The 15,912-nt window shown below is 40.3% G+C and overlaps 2 protein-coding genes across 2 annotated transcripts; one reads left to right on the forward strand and one right to left on the reverse strand.

The window, feature by feature from the left end:
* The first annotated feature begins 326 nt into the window (after nucleotides 1–326).
* On the forward strand, nucleotides 327–6,187 carry LOC113774913 (magnesium-chelatase subunit ChlH, chloroplastic). The gene is made up of 5 exons (XM_027319564.1): nucleotides 327–2,000; nucleotides 2,316–2,398; nucleotides 2,959–4,761; nucleotides 4,968–5,444; nucleotides 5,557–6,187. Exons 1-5 carry the CDS (start codon nucleotides 593–595, stop codon nucleotides 5,932–5,934), a joined length of 4,149 nt encoding a protein of 1,382 aa, XP_027175365.1. The 5' UTR covers nucleotides 327–592; the 3' UTR covers nucleotides 5,935–6,187.
* Nucleotides 6,188–6,830: 643 nt separating this feature from the next.
* LOC113775851 (probable glycosyltransferase STELLO2) lies at nucleotides 6,831–11,768 on the reverse strand. Its single transcript, XM_027320887.1, has 3 exons — nucleotides 9,757–11,768; nucleotides 7,846–7,972; nucleotides 6,831–7,631 (listed from the first exon to the last, which is right to left on the reverse strand). The coding sequence occupies exons 1-3, from the start codon at nucleotides 11,469–11,471 to the stop codon at nucleotides 7,164–7,166; spliced, it is 2,310 nt and encodes a 769-aa protein (XP_027176688.1). The 5' UTR covers nucleotides 11,472–11,768; the 3' UTR covers nucleotides 6,831–7,163.
* Nucleotides 11,769–15,912: the final 4,144 nt, after the last annotated feature.

Genomic DNA, 15,912 nt, shown 5'->3' on the forward strand with positions numbered 1-15,912 from the left:
CCCTCTCATAGACCTGTACTTCTTCCTTAGGAAATCCAAACTGGCCAATAGGAAGCCAAGAAATTCATCAGAACAAGCCCAAGAGATAGACAGAGACCACATTACATGCAGACAATGTCCACTCGCTAGTACTAGGTCGATCTCCCTAAATTGGCCTGACTGAATTGAACCTCAACCTCAGAACACGCACTCCCAAGTGGCCTACGCTGTTTTCCACGTGTCCTATTGTCTGACCACTAACAGATAATAACCAACTTTATTTCCTTTCATTTCTTCATAAACTCACTTCTCTCCACATGAAGGATATAAGCTCGAAGCCTTCTAATTTATTCAAGAAAACAGAAAGAAGAAGCAGAAGCAGAAGCAGAAACCTTCTTCACTGAATAATGAAAACGCTCTCATATCTGAAAGAGGGGGCAAGGTACATTTATTGATTCCTCCCCCGATTTCTGTTTCATTCTTTTTCATTCTGTTTGCTATTTTAGCATAGTTGTGCTTGTGCACGCATTTAGAGCTACAGTGTTTCCATTAAAATTCGTGGGCTGCTCTGTTTTCCTCTGTGCATTCAAGAAAATTAGGGAGCTTGAGCAAAATGGCTTCTCTGATTTCTTCACCTTTTCAAATTCCTAGCTCAACAGTTGACCAACTTTCATCAATTTCGCAAAAGCGTTACTTTCTTCACTCATTTCTTCCCAAGAAATCCAGCCCAACCAACTCAAACTCAGCTTTGAAATTCAAATGTGCTGCAATTGGCAATGGATTATTCACTCAAACCACCCCTGAGGTTAGAAGAATTGTACCTGAGAATAACAAGGGCCTCCCCACCGTTAAGGTTGTGTATGTAGTTTTAGAAGCTCAGTATCAGTCATCCCTTACAGCTGCAGTTCAAACCCTGAACCAGAATGGAAAGTTTGCTTCTTTTGAAGTTGTAGGATACTTAGTAGAGGAGCTTAGAGATGAAAATACTTACAAAACTTTCTGTAAGGACCTCGAGGATGCGAATATTTTTATAGGATCATTGATCTTTGTTGAGGAATTAGCCTTGAAGGTAAAGGCTGCGGTGGAGAAAGAGAGGAATAGGCTTGATGCAGTTTTGGTGTTTCCATCAATGCCTGAGGTTATGAGACTCAACAAGTTGGGGTCTTTCAGTATGTCCCAACTCGGGCAGTCAAAAAGTCCCTTTTTTCAGCTGTTTAAGAAGAAGAACAAGTCCTCCGCAGGATTTGCTGACAGCATGTTGAAGCTTGTGAGGACATTGCCCAAGGTTTTGAAGTACTTGCCCAGTGATAAGGCTCAGGATGCTAGGATGTATATACTTAGTTTGCAGTTTTGGCTTGGTGGTTCCCCTGATAATTTGGTGAATTTCTTGAAAATGATTTCTGGTTCATATGTGCCTGCACTAAAAGGGACAAAAATTGAGTATTCTGATCCAGTTCTGTACTTGGACACTGGAATTTGGCACCCATTGGCTCCTTGTATGTACGATGATGTTAAGGAGTATCTGAATTGGTATGGTACTAGGAGGGATGCTAACGAAAAGCTTAAGAGTCCAACTGCACCTATCATCGGGTTGGTTTTGCAGAGGAGTCACATTGTCACCGGTGATGAGAGTCACTATGTGGCTGTGATTATGGAACTGGAAGCAAGAGGGGCTAAAGTCATACCAATATTTGCTGGTGGACTTGACTTTTCAGGCCCAGTTGAGAAATATTTCATTGATCCAGTCACCAAGAGGCCCTTTGTGAATTCAGTGGTTTCATTGACTGGTTTCGCTCTCGTGGGAGGACCTGCAAGGCAAGATCATCCCAGGGCAGTTGAGGCGTTGAGAAAGCTTGATGTGCCTTACATTGTTGCGTTGCCTTTGGTGTTCCAGACTACGGAGGAATGGTTGAACAGCACTCTTGGACTGCATCCAATCCAGGTAGCTCTGCAGGTTGCACTTCCAGAACTAGATGGAGGCATGGAGCCTATAGTGTTTGCAGGCCGAGATCCCAGAACAGGCAAGTGACTTCTCTTCTTTATCATCATATCTTTATGTTTTGGTTTCAGCTCGAACGCCAAGACCTTGAAATTTGAATTCTCAAGCATTTTGGTTTATGAATTAGTTAATCCTGTTTTTGGTTCTTTATGCTTGCAAGTCAAGGATTGCTAGGCGCTTATAGTTCTTACCTGAACCTTAATTATTGAAGTTCCTCTCTGAATCTCCATCTGCAAATGTTTAGGCTTGTATTGGTTTACGGTAGTACTATATACTTTAAGCAAATGATGTATTAGCGTACTTATCTTTGTTTGCACTTGTCACAATACCATTGCAGGGAAATCACATGCTTTACACAAAAGAGTGGAGCAGCTCTGCACTAGAGCAATCAAATGGGCTGAGCTTAAGAAGAAATCAAAGGTATGGTCACCCTTGCTTCTGAGTTTTATGCGAGTATTTTTTTTTCTTTACAGAGACTTTGAAGAAAAGTAACTGTCGTAGGCCTAATGGCACCTGAATTTTTGCTTCAAGCTCCCACATCTGAAATGTTACTGCACTCTTCTCTATGAATCAATTATTTACGACAAGAGAATTTTAGGTTAGATTTCTGGTTTAAATATTACATTATGTCTGTCAAATTAGTGCAGGCCATAAAACATTTTACCTTTTCGGTAAGAGTGAGAAATGGACTGACAATCACAAATGCATTTTTTTTTCCTTTTTCCTCTTTGGTAAGAGTGACTAAAAGTAGTAAATTCGAATCTTATGTGCCTTGTCTTTGTTTTTTCTGAAATTACGCCAAAATAGGAAGACAAAAATCTAATTTTAGTACAACTAAGAACAGTGTATCCATGATTCCTGATTAGCAGCTCGCTTAGTTGGCCTACTAGTTCCTATTAATGTCATTATATGCATAAAGAGCAATGGGAGAGTTGCAGCGTATGCTAGATAATCTCATATTGCTTCTTAAATATGTACAGACAGAGAAGAAACTAGCCATAACCGTCTTCAGCTTCCCCCCTGACAAAGGCAATGTTGGAACTGCTGCGTACCTGAATGTCTTTGCTTCCATTTATTCTGTTCTCAAAGACCTTCAAAAAGATGGCTACAATGTTGAGGGCCTTCCAGAGACCGGTGAGGCCTTGATTGAAGACATAATTCATGACAAAGAGGCTCAATTCAACAGTCCAAATCTTAATATTGCTTACAAAATGAATGTTCGCGAGTACCAGAAGTTAACTCCTTATGCAACTGCTCTGGAGGAGAACTGGGGTAAGCCACCTGGCAATCTGAACTCTGATGGAGAAAACCTTCTGGTGTATGGAAAGCAGTATGGAAATGTCTTTATTGGAGTTCAGCCGACTTTCGGCTATGAGGGTGATCCAATGCGGCTTCTATTTTCTAAATCAGCAAGCCCACACCATGGATTTGCAGCTTACTACTCATTTGTCGAGAAGATATTCCAGGCTGATGCAGTTCTTCACTTTGGCACTCATGGCTCCCTTGAGTTCATGCCTGGAAAACAGGTGGGCATGAGTGATGTTTGTTACCCTGATAGTCTCATTGGGAACATCCCCAATGTCTATTACTATGCGGCAAACAACCCATCTGAGGCCACCATTGCCAAACGTCGGAGTTATGCTAATACAATTAGCTACTTGACTCCACCAGCAGAATATGCAGGGCTCTACAAGGGACTCAAGCAGCTCAGTGAGCTTATTTCCTCTTATCAATCCCTAAAAGACACTGGCCGTGGTTCTCAAATTGTAAGCTCTATTATCAGCACAGCAAGGCAATGTAACCTTGACAAGGATGTAGATCTTCCTGAAGAAGGGGAAGAAATATCAGCCACAGAGCGTGACCTTGTGGTGGGAAAGGTATATTCAAAAATCATGGAGATTGAATCCCGGCTTTTACCCTGTGGGCTTCATGTCATTGGTGAGCCTCCATCTGCAATGGAGGCAGTAGCGACGCTAGTTAATATTGCTGCATTGGATCGCCCTGAAGATGGAATTTCCTCTCTTCCATCCATATTGGCTCAGACGGTGGGAAGAGATATGGAGGATGTATATAGAGGAAGTGACAAGGGTATCTTGCGTGATGTGGAACTGCTTCGACAAATAACTGAGGCATCACGAGGAGCAATAACTGCATTTGTTGAACGAACCACTAACAAGAAGGGTCAAGTTGTTGATGTTGCTGACAAGCTCAGCGCAATTCTTGGCTTTGGCATAAATGAACCATGGGCCCAATATTTATCAACTACCAAATTCTATAGAGCTGACAGGGAAAAGCTTAGGGTGTTGTTCCAATTCGTAGGCGAGTGTCTGAAGCTTGTTGTGGCTGATAATGAGTTGGGAAGTTTGAAACAGGCTCTGGAAGGTAAATATGTTGAACCAGGTCCTGGCGGGGATCCAATTAGAAACCCAAAAGTTCTCCCAACTGGAAAGAACATACATGCTTTGGATCCCCAAGCTATTCCAACTACTGCAGCAATGCAAAGTGCAAAGGTTGTCGTTGATAGGTTGCTTGAGAGGCAGAAGGCTGATAATGGGGGAAAGTACCCTGAGACTGTTGCACTTGTACTCTGGGGTACAGATAACATCAAGACATATGGTGAGTCATTGGCTCAGGTATTGTGGATGATTGGAGTTCAGCCAGTGGCTGACACCTTTGGACGAGTGAATCGGGTTGAGTCTGTCAGCCTTGAAGAGCTTGGAAGACCAAGGATTGATGTTGTTGTGAATTGCTCTGGAGTGTTCAGAGATCTCTTCATCAATCAGGTATCAGATCTTGGTTCTTAATTTCATCTTAAAAATTAAGTTTTATTCTCTAATATTCTATTTTGAACTGAAGCAGTATCTCAATTTAATAGAGTAGGGTCAACTTCAGAAGCATCTTTGTTTTTCTTGTGCATTTTCTTTTGTTTTATGTCCTTTTAGTTCCTGCAGTGAAATGCTAATTATGATTTCCTCTTTTTCCTTCACAGATGAACCTCCTTGACCGAGCAGTGAAGATGGTTGCTGAGCTAGATGAGCCAGAAGACCAAAATTATGTGAGGAAGCATGCACTAGAACAAGCTAAAGAACTTGGGATTGATGTTCGCGAAGCTGCAACTCGTGTCTTCTCAAATGCCTCAGGCTCCTATTCCTCCAATGTAAACCTTGCAGTCGAGAACTCTTCTTGGAATGACGAGAAGCAACTTCAAGATATGTACTTGAGCCGAAAGTCATTTGCATTTGACTGTGATGCTCCTGGTGCAGGCATGACTGAGAAACGGAAAGTCTTCGAGATGGCTCTTAGTACAGCGGATGCCACATTCCAGAATCTGGACTCTTCTGAAATTTCACTAACAGATGTCAGTCACTACTTTGATTCTGACCCAACCAACCTTGTACAGAACCTCAGGACGGATGGGAAGAAGCCCAATGCATATATTGCTGACACAACTACAGCTAATGCACAGGTAACCATCTGACTTGTTAACCTGGTGTATTTCTTACCTGCGAGGCATCATTCAAGCTGCACAAGATTTCTTGATCTCTATGTATTAACAGCCCCCATTTGCATCTGTTCAGGTACGTACACTGTCTGAGACTGTACGGCTTGATGCAAGAACCAAGTTACTGAACCCCAAGTGGTATGAAGGCATGCTGTCCAGTGGATATGAGGGTGTTCGTGAAATTGAGAAACGCCTGACAAACACTGTCGGATGGAGTGCAACATCGGGCCAAGTAGACAATTGGGTGTATGAAGAGGCTAATACCACGTTTATCGAAGATCAGGAGATGTTGAACAGGCTAATGAGCACAAACCCGAACTCTTTCAGGAAGTTGGTTCAGACATTTTTGGAGGCCAATGGACGTGGATACTGGGAAACTTCCGAAGAAAATATTGAGAGATTGAGGCAGTTGTACTCCGAGGTTGAGGACAAGATTGAGGGCATTGATCGATAAACATTCAAGCAAAGCAAATGACTCTTGATTGCACATAACTCTGTCAATCCTTTACCTCTCAATATCTGCCACTGGTTCTCTGACTCTCCAAGGGATTTGCTTATGGACTACACAACATCTTGTGATGCGAATGTTCACCAATTCCCCACTGTATTTTACATTCATTTTTTGGGGTTTTGTTGTCATTGTATCGAGTGATGAGATACTGGTTTCGTAAATGGAAATTTCAACCTTGCCATTCGCTTGATCTTTGTTATTGGGACTTGGCTAGTGTGATCATACATCTGATACCCCTTTTCCCCCCTCAAATTTTAGGCTTCATATTAAACTAAGGAACAGTAAAGTTCTTTCACTAGTCACCGACAAAAGAATTATGCACCCTGAGCAAACAAGTTCTTTGACTAGTCACCAGCAAAAGAAATTCTGTACTCTTTAAGAAAATCCAATATTCTGGTGACTTGGGGTAAAGCAGTTTTAGGGGGAACTTTTTAAAGAACAAAATTATAATTTTGCTGCTAATTTGGGTAAGTGGATTTGGGGGGATTTTTTGTTTTTTGGGGGGTAAAAGAAAAACACCTAGAAAGAGGGGAAGAAAAAAGAAAAGATATTCCAGAAAAGCGGAAGAAAAACTTGTAAAGAAAGGGAAATAAACCAAAACATCAGGAAGAATTGAACAAGAAGATCTGCTAATCAAAACAGAGATCCTTTCTAGGCAATAGGCATAGGTCCCTTCAAGCTGATGCTAGAAGTGCACTGGCGAAACTGTGTGCCTCTTCTTCTAATTTTGGCACCAAGAAGATTCAATTTGCGGTATATCTCCCTACAAGTGTCAAATGCAGAAACGACGAGGAAATACTTCAAAAATAACCATTTAAACACAACCTTGATCAAGGGGAAAAGGTGCCAAACAATGTAAGGAAGTTTCATTTCTATGAATGTTAAGTACATGATTTACAAATTGGGCTGTTGAAGGAACCATGCTACTTTCCGGAGAAGAGGAAAAAGACGGGTAAAAAAAAGAAGCACGGCCACTCTCCATGACTTGGTTTTTTGTGTCAGTATATCTATCGCACAGGTAAACAATAATACATGAAAATCTACAAAAAGAACCCTTCACCCCTCCAAAGAATGGTACAAAAAAATTGCAGAAATTGGTGTCTGACATACTTATACATGTTTATGTATCTCTCCCTCTCGCAAGGGATTCGAACAATAGCAACTGCTTTCCGTTAGACTAGTTCCATTAACAAAGGGTCACCAGCTGCCATAATTCTTATCAATTTAATGAACTCTTGCTCACTTGATATAGTCCATGGATGAACTGCAGCTACTTCAGAGGAATAGAGCATTGTCAAATTACTAGGTGGCTTTTGCTGATATTTCATTGTGTCAAACACGGGGTCAAAATTTTGCTGAGAGTCCATTGCCATAAAGAACATGGGTATTGCAACCTTGTGATGGATATCTAGATCACCAACGAGATTAACGAGATCCACGAAGTCGGCAACAAAATGGTGAGGGACATAGAATAACTCAGAATTGCATATTGTCAGACTCTGCTCACTCTTCACAGATTCTTTGTAATTGACTTGAAGATGAACTGGCATGTTGGCAACTACTTTCTTTACCATGTCTGCTTGCTTTGCAAACCAATCATTGTCCCCAGTAGCTGAAACTGTGGTCCAAGACTTGGAAACCTATATGCAGTAAGTTATGGACATGGAAAAGGTGAGAAACCTACATTTACATTTAGTGGTTAAAAAAATAAAACTTCCCCCTCCCACCTAACATAGATTACACCTTGCAGCTCATCATAAGAAAAAGAATCACAGTAAGCTCATTCTTTCTTGGTGAGGAATTACAGAATGTAAGCATCAATTGATTGATATAAGATCTTTACATCTCATATACCTTATTTGTAATCCACAGCTTAGTCTTGTCTGCTTGCAGCAAGTTCCAATAGTTAAGGATTGTATCATCCTGAAGGAACAGAAAACCATCTGTGCTACTATATCTTTCAAACAATTTTGGCAAATACCTGGAGAGGAAGCAGGAGTATTATCAGAACACAATACAGAACTGGAATCGTCTTAAAAGAAAATGATTAGCAGTAACAGCAAAATCAGACGCACATCAACCTGAAAGTGCAAAAGGTTAGCTTTAAGAGAATACTTATTTGGAAAGCAAGTCTTGTCCCAGTGGAATTATAGATTCGGCATGCGAGGAAAAGGGAAGGGGGAAAAAGGCCATATTGACCAAGCACAAGTACCAGCGGAAATAGAAGTTCTTCCAAACAAAATATGCCAAAACAGCGCTTTCATCAGGTCAAAATCTCAGATAAGACATGGAACCACTAATAATACCCTACACCCTGGGTGTGTGTACGAACATCATATGTTCTGCAATATTATTTCAGAGAAATAAGAACTTTATCTATACATACTCAATGCATGTCCAGTATGTATGTATGTTGTGGTATAGGTTAAAGGAAATAGATGGTGAATTTTACAAGCCAAGATATCCACAAGGAGAAAATTTTCCCAATATTCTATGCGCTACTCAATATTCATTCTCAAGATTTTTTCCTATTCTACTTTTTCTGCTAGGAGCTATTAATTGTCCAAAAACCAGTATAAAGTAAGAAACAATTGACATATCCTCACAGCTTTGTAGCAAAAATAAGATAAAAGGATATTCTTGCCACAAAGAAGGTCATTGCTCAAAAATGTAGCACAAACAATTACAACCCCAAATTTGAAGGGCCAAAAATTTAGAAGTCTAATCATGCCACATTAGCCGATGTCCTGTCAAGACAAGCTATATTATCACTGTATGGTTGTCCTTCCACATTAAAGGTCCATAAGTAGAAGCAAAAGAAGACTATAGTGAGTTGCTCAGACTTTTTTTTCACTTTTGCAGTTAACCTGAAGGACGTATTGTCTGTTAAGCCACAACTTATCATCTCATGATTACGACATTCTAACTTATGTAGACTCTTGCTCCAGCTTTACCAGTCACGATGTCAATATAAATATCATTATAACAAGAAGTACATGTGAAAATATCTCTAAAAGCAGGGTACTCCATACAACTTTAAATGTCTCCAAACTATTTTAAGGTCCCCTGACTTTATGTTGCAGTGGGTGCTACTTTAACATCTATATGACGATTCCAAAAGTAAATACACTCACCTATCCTGAAACTTGTCATGATCAGCAACCTTCCTAAGATTTTTGCAATTAAACAGAAACCTTGTTTCTTGCAATCTACTAACCTGGCCACTCAGTTATTCTCCTTTTTCCATTGAAAAACAATTACCTTCTCCTAATTATTCCTAATGCTTGACAAAAGACCACTTCCTCTATCTATATTATCAGTTGAAGAAGACAACTTGAGTGCATGATAATAATGTTCTCTAGCTTAATGGCATATCATTTCAGATAAGGCAATTGTTCATGGCACTCCACTTTGCATAACGGCTCTCCCACTATCTTCTTTATCATATGCCATGGAAAAAAAGACAGTTGGAGTGCAATCATAAAAAAGTCGAGCGCCATTAACATCTCCTATTCAGATAAACCTCTTTATTTCTTGTAGTAAATCTTTCCAAAATTGCATTGCTCACAAAAGGTAGATATTAAGGCATCTAAAATTTTACCATATGTCTGACAAATCTTCTAAAAAAAGTATGTATTATTCTCCAGTCAGCTTGGAGATGCTGATAACCTGGAGTGCTCTAACCAAAATTGTATTGATGCAGCAGAACATGGTACAACCACAGGTGAAAAATGAAACCCTGGCAATGGAAGATAGCAGACTTACTTGTAAATATGGTCCAACTGGCCTTGTTCAACAGCAAGATCTACATTCTTCCGCTCTGACAATATAATAACCGTCTTAAATATCCTACCATACAGCAATCTCCACTCCAAGGCAGTACGCTCAACAGGTCCACTGCAGAACATAATAAGAACAGTATTCCCAAAATTTTTCCTCCACCTAATTAAGTTCCCAATTTCATAATTTACAGTCCCTATTTCCTCGACTCCAAGATGAACAGATGGTAACTTGTGAGGCACAAATTCCTTCCTATCACCATGACCAATATTTGCCCTTGGCCGATCCAATTCATGGGACATCAGCCTAGGCTGTTGGTACCCAGCAGCAAGCAAATCCTGAAGCCACGCAGCAGTGAATTTGACATCTTTTTCGGTCCAAAATCCTTCCTCTGCCATTACATAACTCAACTGCAAAACTTTCTCAAACAAGTTGTGTTTATCGGATCTCCAACTTACCAGGAACTTAATCAACCGACCCACATTCACGTGAAGATCTTTCTCCTCAGAAAAGGGATATGCTTCAATTCTATCATACCGATGAATTGTAGGAGGATATACCACCACATACCCACCAATCTCCCACAACAGCCTCTGTGCCCAGTAACCCCTCAACACATCCGAAGCCATTGAACTAACCGAAACAGGAAGCATCAAAGCCCAAAATGCAGACGAATGGAAAATTGTATTAAAAGAATTAACTGGTACCATCATCCCCTGCGGCAGTGCCACTTTCGGGGCATGCTCATCAAACCTTATATCAAATGCTTCCAGCCCGGTTTTCCTAGTAAAATAAAAAACCGAATCCACATCCGGCAGCCCATTCGAAATCCCTTGCTGAATAAACTGCCTCCCACCAAATACCTCAGTGTAATACTCCTCATGACCAATCTCACCCACATTTTCCAACGGCAATCCCCTCGGCCAAACTGACCGTTGGCCAAAATGGACATACGGGTTGACAACAGTCCTATTGAGATTCTCGTGACTATATTGCAAAATAACTTCCTGCTTAGCCTCTTCCCCAATTAATTCCACATCAAAATGTTTCCCAATATCATCATCCATCACCTCCCCTCGATCATCCACATCGAATATTTTCTTAGCACCATGCTGAATAGCAAATAAATATCCAACAGATTTTCTAACATACGAATCATAAGGCAAGTAATCAACAACTCGAAAACCCAACTGAGCTTGCATTTCCAAAGACAAGTAAATCGTACCTTTGAGCGCCCAATCTTTCGGTGTATTCGAATTCCCAACTGCCAGCAGCTGCCAGCCCTTAATCTTCCCCAATTTCCGAAGCGAGTCGGAGGGGTAATCAGAAACGGAGACAACAATCCACTTCTCCGATCGGAAATTTGCAAAAGCACTGGACTTGTCGGCAATTGGAGGGATTGAATTCCAGCGGATTTGGGGCAGCTGGGGATGGATGGCATGGGACTGCGTGGACTGGATGCAGAGCAAGGCGGAGGTGTCGCTGCCGTAGGCGCCGTTGCGGAGGAAGAAGAGGGCGGCGACGGTGGTAACTAGGATGAAAAGAATAATGATTCTATACAGATTTTCGCAAACCCGTGTGGAGAAATCAAGATTCTTGGTGGGATTGGAGAATTTAGCTGAGGTAGGGAGGAGCTGCCCATCTGATTCTTGGTGGGGTGGTTTTGGGGGTTTAGCAGAGGAACGATCTTGGACTTGCATTTGAACTCCTTTAGACTTTGCTCAAAGCTCCAGCCTTTAGTCTTCACTATCAGTACACTCACAACATGCACAAAAAACACACACACTCACACACAACACAGAGTGAGAGTGTAGAATGTAGATGGGGGTGTTTCTCCTTTTTCTGGGTTCAATTCAATGTTGACTGTAGTCTTCAGTGTGTGCTGTGTGTGTTTTTCCGGAGAGAGTGTCTGCCTTTGCCGACAGAGGCGAGTGATGTGGACCGGTGGTTTTGGCCCTTTTCCTTGGGGCCTGGGATGGGGTACTTGGTTTCCTTCCTTTTTTTTTTCGGTGTCGGTTTGAGGTTTTCTTACGCTTGAATGCAACTACAAGTAGGTGGCTTGATGGATGGGGCAAAGAGGGGAACGGGGCATGAGTATGAGGTCTGTTTTCATTGTCATGTAGTGTTAGAGGTTATTAGTAGCAATTTTCAATGATTAGTTTTGATTAAGTTTTGTGATGGATCTGGAATTTGGTGGGGATTTGATTGGGATTGGGGGAATTTGGATTTGGATGGATTAACTAACTAAATAATTAAGTTGTGGAAATTGGATGGCAAGGATTTTGATCTGTACAAGTAATACCCTCATGGGATGAAACTGTTAAAAAAATGGAGTATCCGTATTTAGACTCATTCGGCAGCTCAGCTGGCTGCAGACTCCAATTGCGTCCAGGCACAAGAATGCATTTCATTTTTCACCCCTTTTTGTTCTCTTTGAACTTTGTACTGCTAGTTTATGCAGATAATGTAATAGTAGAAAAGTAGGAAATTAGGAGAATTGTGGGTGTGGGTATTAAAGAAGACGGGTATACTAATAACTAACAAGAAAAAAGAGGAGAGAAATCTGGTTTCAGAAAATGGGGACATGATAACTTCTGGTAGAAAGAAAAATGTTAGCGGAACTTGCAAGGCAGAAGAAAATGGGAATGGGATACAATTATCATCACTGCCGCCCCACAACAACAGCTCAAAACTGGGGCTTTGGAGTTGGAATTGGATCCTCTTCCTTATCTATGATTCTGAATGGATGATGTTACTACTGCAATTGAGAAAGTCAGAGAGACCTTTAAAGGCTTGAAATTTGTTGTTCTGCTAAACAATCTTGTTCATGGATTCTGAACTGTGGAGCTGTTTTTAACTCTCCTAAATCAACGTTTCCCTTTCTTTGAATTATATAATAGTTTCCAAACTCACATGCAGAAAGAGTCATTGAAGACTGTGAGCTGATTGTGCTGTATACTGACTGCTTAGCTTACCCTCAGCTAGTTTCAACATTTCTATTCAATACTACTAGTTCTTGCTTTTGTTACAGATAATTCAATAAATTATTACTAATACTTTATGAGCACTTGGCCAGGATTTTAATTAAACATAAGGGTTGCTTTTGAATTGTTATATTTTTTGGAGTTTTTGTAGAATGACTTCAACTTTGCTTTCAACTCCAGTCTGGATTGTTGGGATGTCATTGACGGTGGTTATGAAGTCATCAGCCAACAACTTATGCTGCTGGTTAGTAGTTATAGCATTTAGCCAATTACAGAGCACATATGAGTCAGAGCCTTAAATTTACATTTGATTATCTCCTCGACAATACAACCTTATTACTACTAGGGGGAAAATTTTTTTTTCTTACCTCAATTGATCCAGCACACGTCCTTGCAAATAGCAGGTTATAAAAACTGAGGAAAAGGGAGTTTGATCCAATATACTTTGGAACGAAAAATCAAATTTGGAACATTTTTCATCGTCAACCTCATGAATTACGTTTTTACTGAAACGGTAGATTTTATTGATTGAAAATTAAACTGTACAATTCTTGAGCAAAGGCTCATGTTGAGTTTTACAAACGCGTATTTACAAACGTCTATTAAGACACGGAGGAAACCTACATTCCTCATCTTGTACTCCCTCCGTCCCATTTTGATAGTCCTGTTTCTTTTTTCACACAGTTTAAGAAAAAGTAGTTAATTTTGTTGGAAAAGTAAATTTAGATTGTTATTTTCCTAAAATATCCTCACATTAAATAGAGTACAACTTTATGGGAATTTGAATTGATGGTAATAAAAGAGTCAACTCTCATTAAATGTGGTAGGTTTATAGTAACAACAACTTACATTGAATAAGGATATTTTAGGAAAATTAAAATACAACTACATGCTTCAATTGAAAAGTGAACTACAATTTGGGACAGATAAAAAAGGAAAACAGGACTATCAAAGTGGGACGGAGGGAGTATTAAACTAACAGCATGATTGCTAATCATTCTACTTCTTTTACTACTCTCATTTGAGGACAAAATAAATGAGCATTTCAAAAACAGCAAACTTAATGTATGGATGTCCTCCATTTGAACAAAAAGTCTTAACATCCATAGTTTTCTTGGTCTTCAAAAGTTGTAGAAGCTCATGTGATGAAATTTCCAGTTTAATTGCTTGCCGGTGTTGCTCCATTGCTTTGCTCAGAGCCAGTTTAATGGCTTGTGCATAGTCCAGCAGCTTCTCGCCTATACTTCCTTCTCGTAAGGCCCACACAACTTGTGTATTATCTGCCTTCGAGGCTATTATGCCTATTCCTAGCGCTTTGTTTGCCTTCTAGCTGTTGATTTCAATGCTTATGGACATGCAATTGTCCTCATCAATGTTTATCTGTGCTTCCTATTCGCTGTTGTTGTTTTCTGGATGCTCACTCATTTATCCCTTTCCTGAGCTGCTACAAACTCCATCCATTCTGATTGCGCGTTCTATACAATTTCAAAAGGATGTTGATGTTTACCATTAAAAATACTGTCATTTCTTGCTTTCCACGGCTGCCAAAGAATGTTGACTGTAAGCACTATATGGTCAGCACCTCCCATTCTGCTTTTAGCTTCTAATAGTCTTCTCCACCATCTACTGAAGTTTCCTCTGTAGTGTGTTAAGCCTTCCCACTGTAATGATGCCACCCTCCAAACCTGCTATGCTTGGTTGCATAAGAAAAAAAAATGTTCTGCAGTTTCCACGTCTTCTCCACAGATGCTACATACTGGCTCTCCCTTCCTAGTTCTACTGTATATAAGTTCATTCACTGGCAATGCCTTATTCAGGCATCTCCAAATGAATGTCTTTAGCTTGCTTTTGATCTCCAGTTTCCACAACTGCTTCTACTCCTTTTCATCTTGGCCATTTGAGCTTGGCTCACCTTTTCCATTTGGACTCACCTTGTTAGCTTCTTCTCCCCTACTCAGAGCTTTATATGCTGAGCTCACAGAGTACTATCCATTGCTACTTAATGTCCAGAAGCTGCCATCTTCTCTTCCTGCTAGGCTAATTGGGATTTTCAAATTCTCCGAGACATCCTTGCTATTGAAGCTCCTGAACACTAGTGGTTTGTTCCATCTACATTTAATGATTAGTTCCTCCATTTTCTGGATGTTGTAGGTGTGAGGCTTCCTGGTCATTGGTTTGCCATTGTAACTGCCAGGTAGCCAGTTATCCTCCCATATTCTGGTGGTCTTTCCATTCCCAATCTTCCTTCTAATATCTCTCTGCACCTCCTCTCTTACACTCATCAGGCTTTGCCAAAACCATAAGGCAGTTTTAGGCACTTTGCAATTGAACAAGGAGTTATTTGGGTAGTACTTAGCCTTGAGCATTTTACTCACTAACAAATTTGGAAGTGTAAGTAGTCTCGAAACCTGTTTCCCAAGCAGGGCTTTATTGAGTTTTGTAAGTCTTTAAACTCCAATCCCCCTTTCCACTTGTCCCTAGTTAGCTTCTACCAAGAGTACCAGTGCATCCTGCCTTTTCCACTTTCTTCTCCCCACGAAAACTTAGCTATCATTAAGTTAATTTCATTGCAAAGCTTCCCTAGAAATCTGAAGCAAAACATTGCATACGTTGGTAGAGCCATTATAATGGCATTTAGCAGCACTTCCTTTCCTGCTGCACTTAGCAACTTGTTTTTCTAGTCCCCCATCCTCTTCTGACAGTTATTCCTAATAGAACCAAAGACTTGTTTCCTTTGATCTAGTTATAACCATTGTAGGCCCAAATATTTCCCTTGACTCATCTTCTGTATGCTCCCTAATTTGATGCATACCTCATCCTGCTTATCCTCAGTAACATTTTTGCTGAAAAAGACTGAGGATTTCTCAAAGTTAAACATCTGTCCAAAGCCTCTTCCATATTCTTCCAGGATTCTCATAAGTTCCTTAACTTGGCTTAGGTTTGCATTTCAAAAAATTAGTGTGTCATCTGCAAAAAATAAGTGACTTATAGATGGCCCCCGTCTGCTTATTCTAATCCTAGAAATTTGTCTGTTCTCTTCAGCTCTCTTTAAAAGATTAGATAGGCCTTTTGAGTACAACAAAAATAGATAAGGAGATAGAGGATCTCCTTGTCTAATTACTTTTCGTGGGATAACAAAGCCTTTCTGTTCACCACT

This window comes from Coffea eugenioides, chromosome 6 (assembly GCF_003713205.1).
Source record: "Coffea eugenioides isolate CCC68of chromosome 6, Ceug_1.0, whole genome shotgun sequence".
NCBI lineage: Eukaryota > Viridiplantae > Streptophyta > Magnoliopsida > Gentianales > Rubiaceae > Coffea > Coffea eugenioides.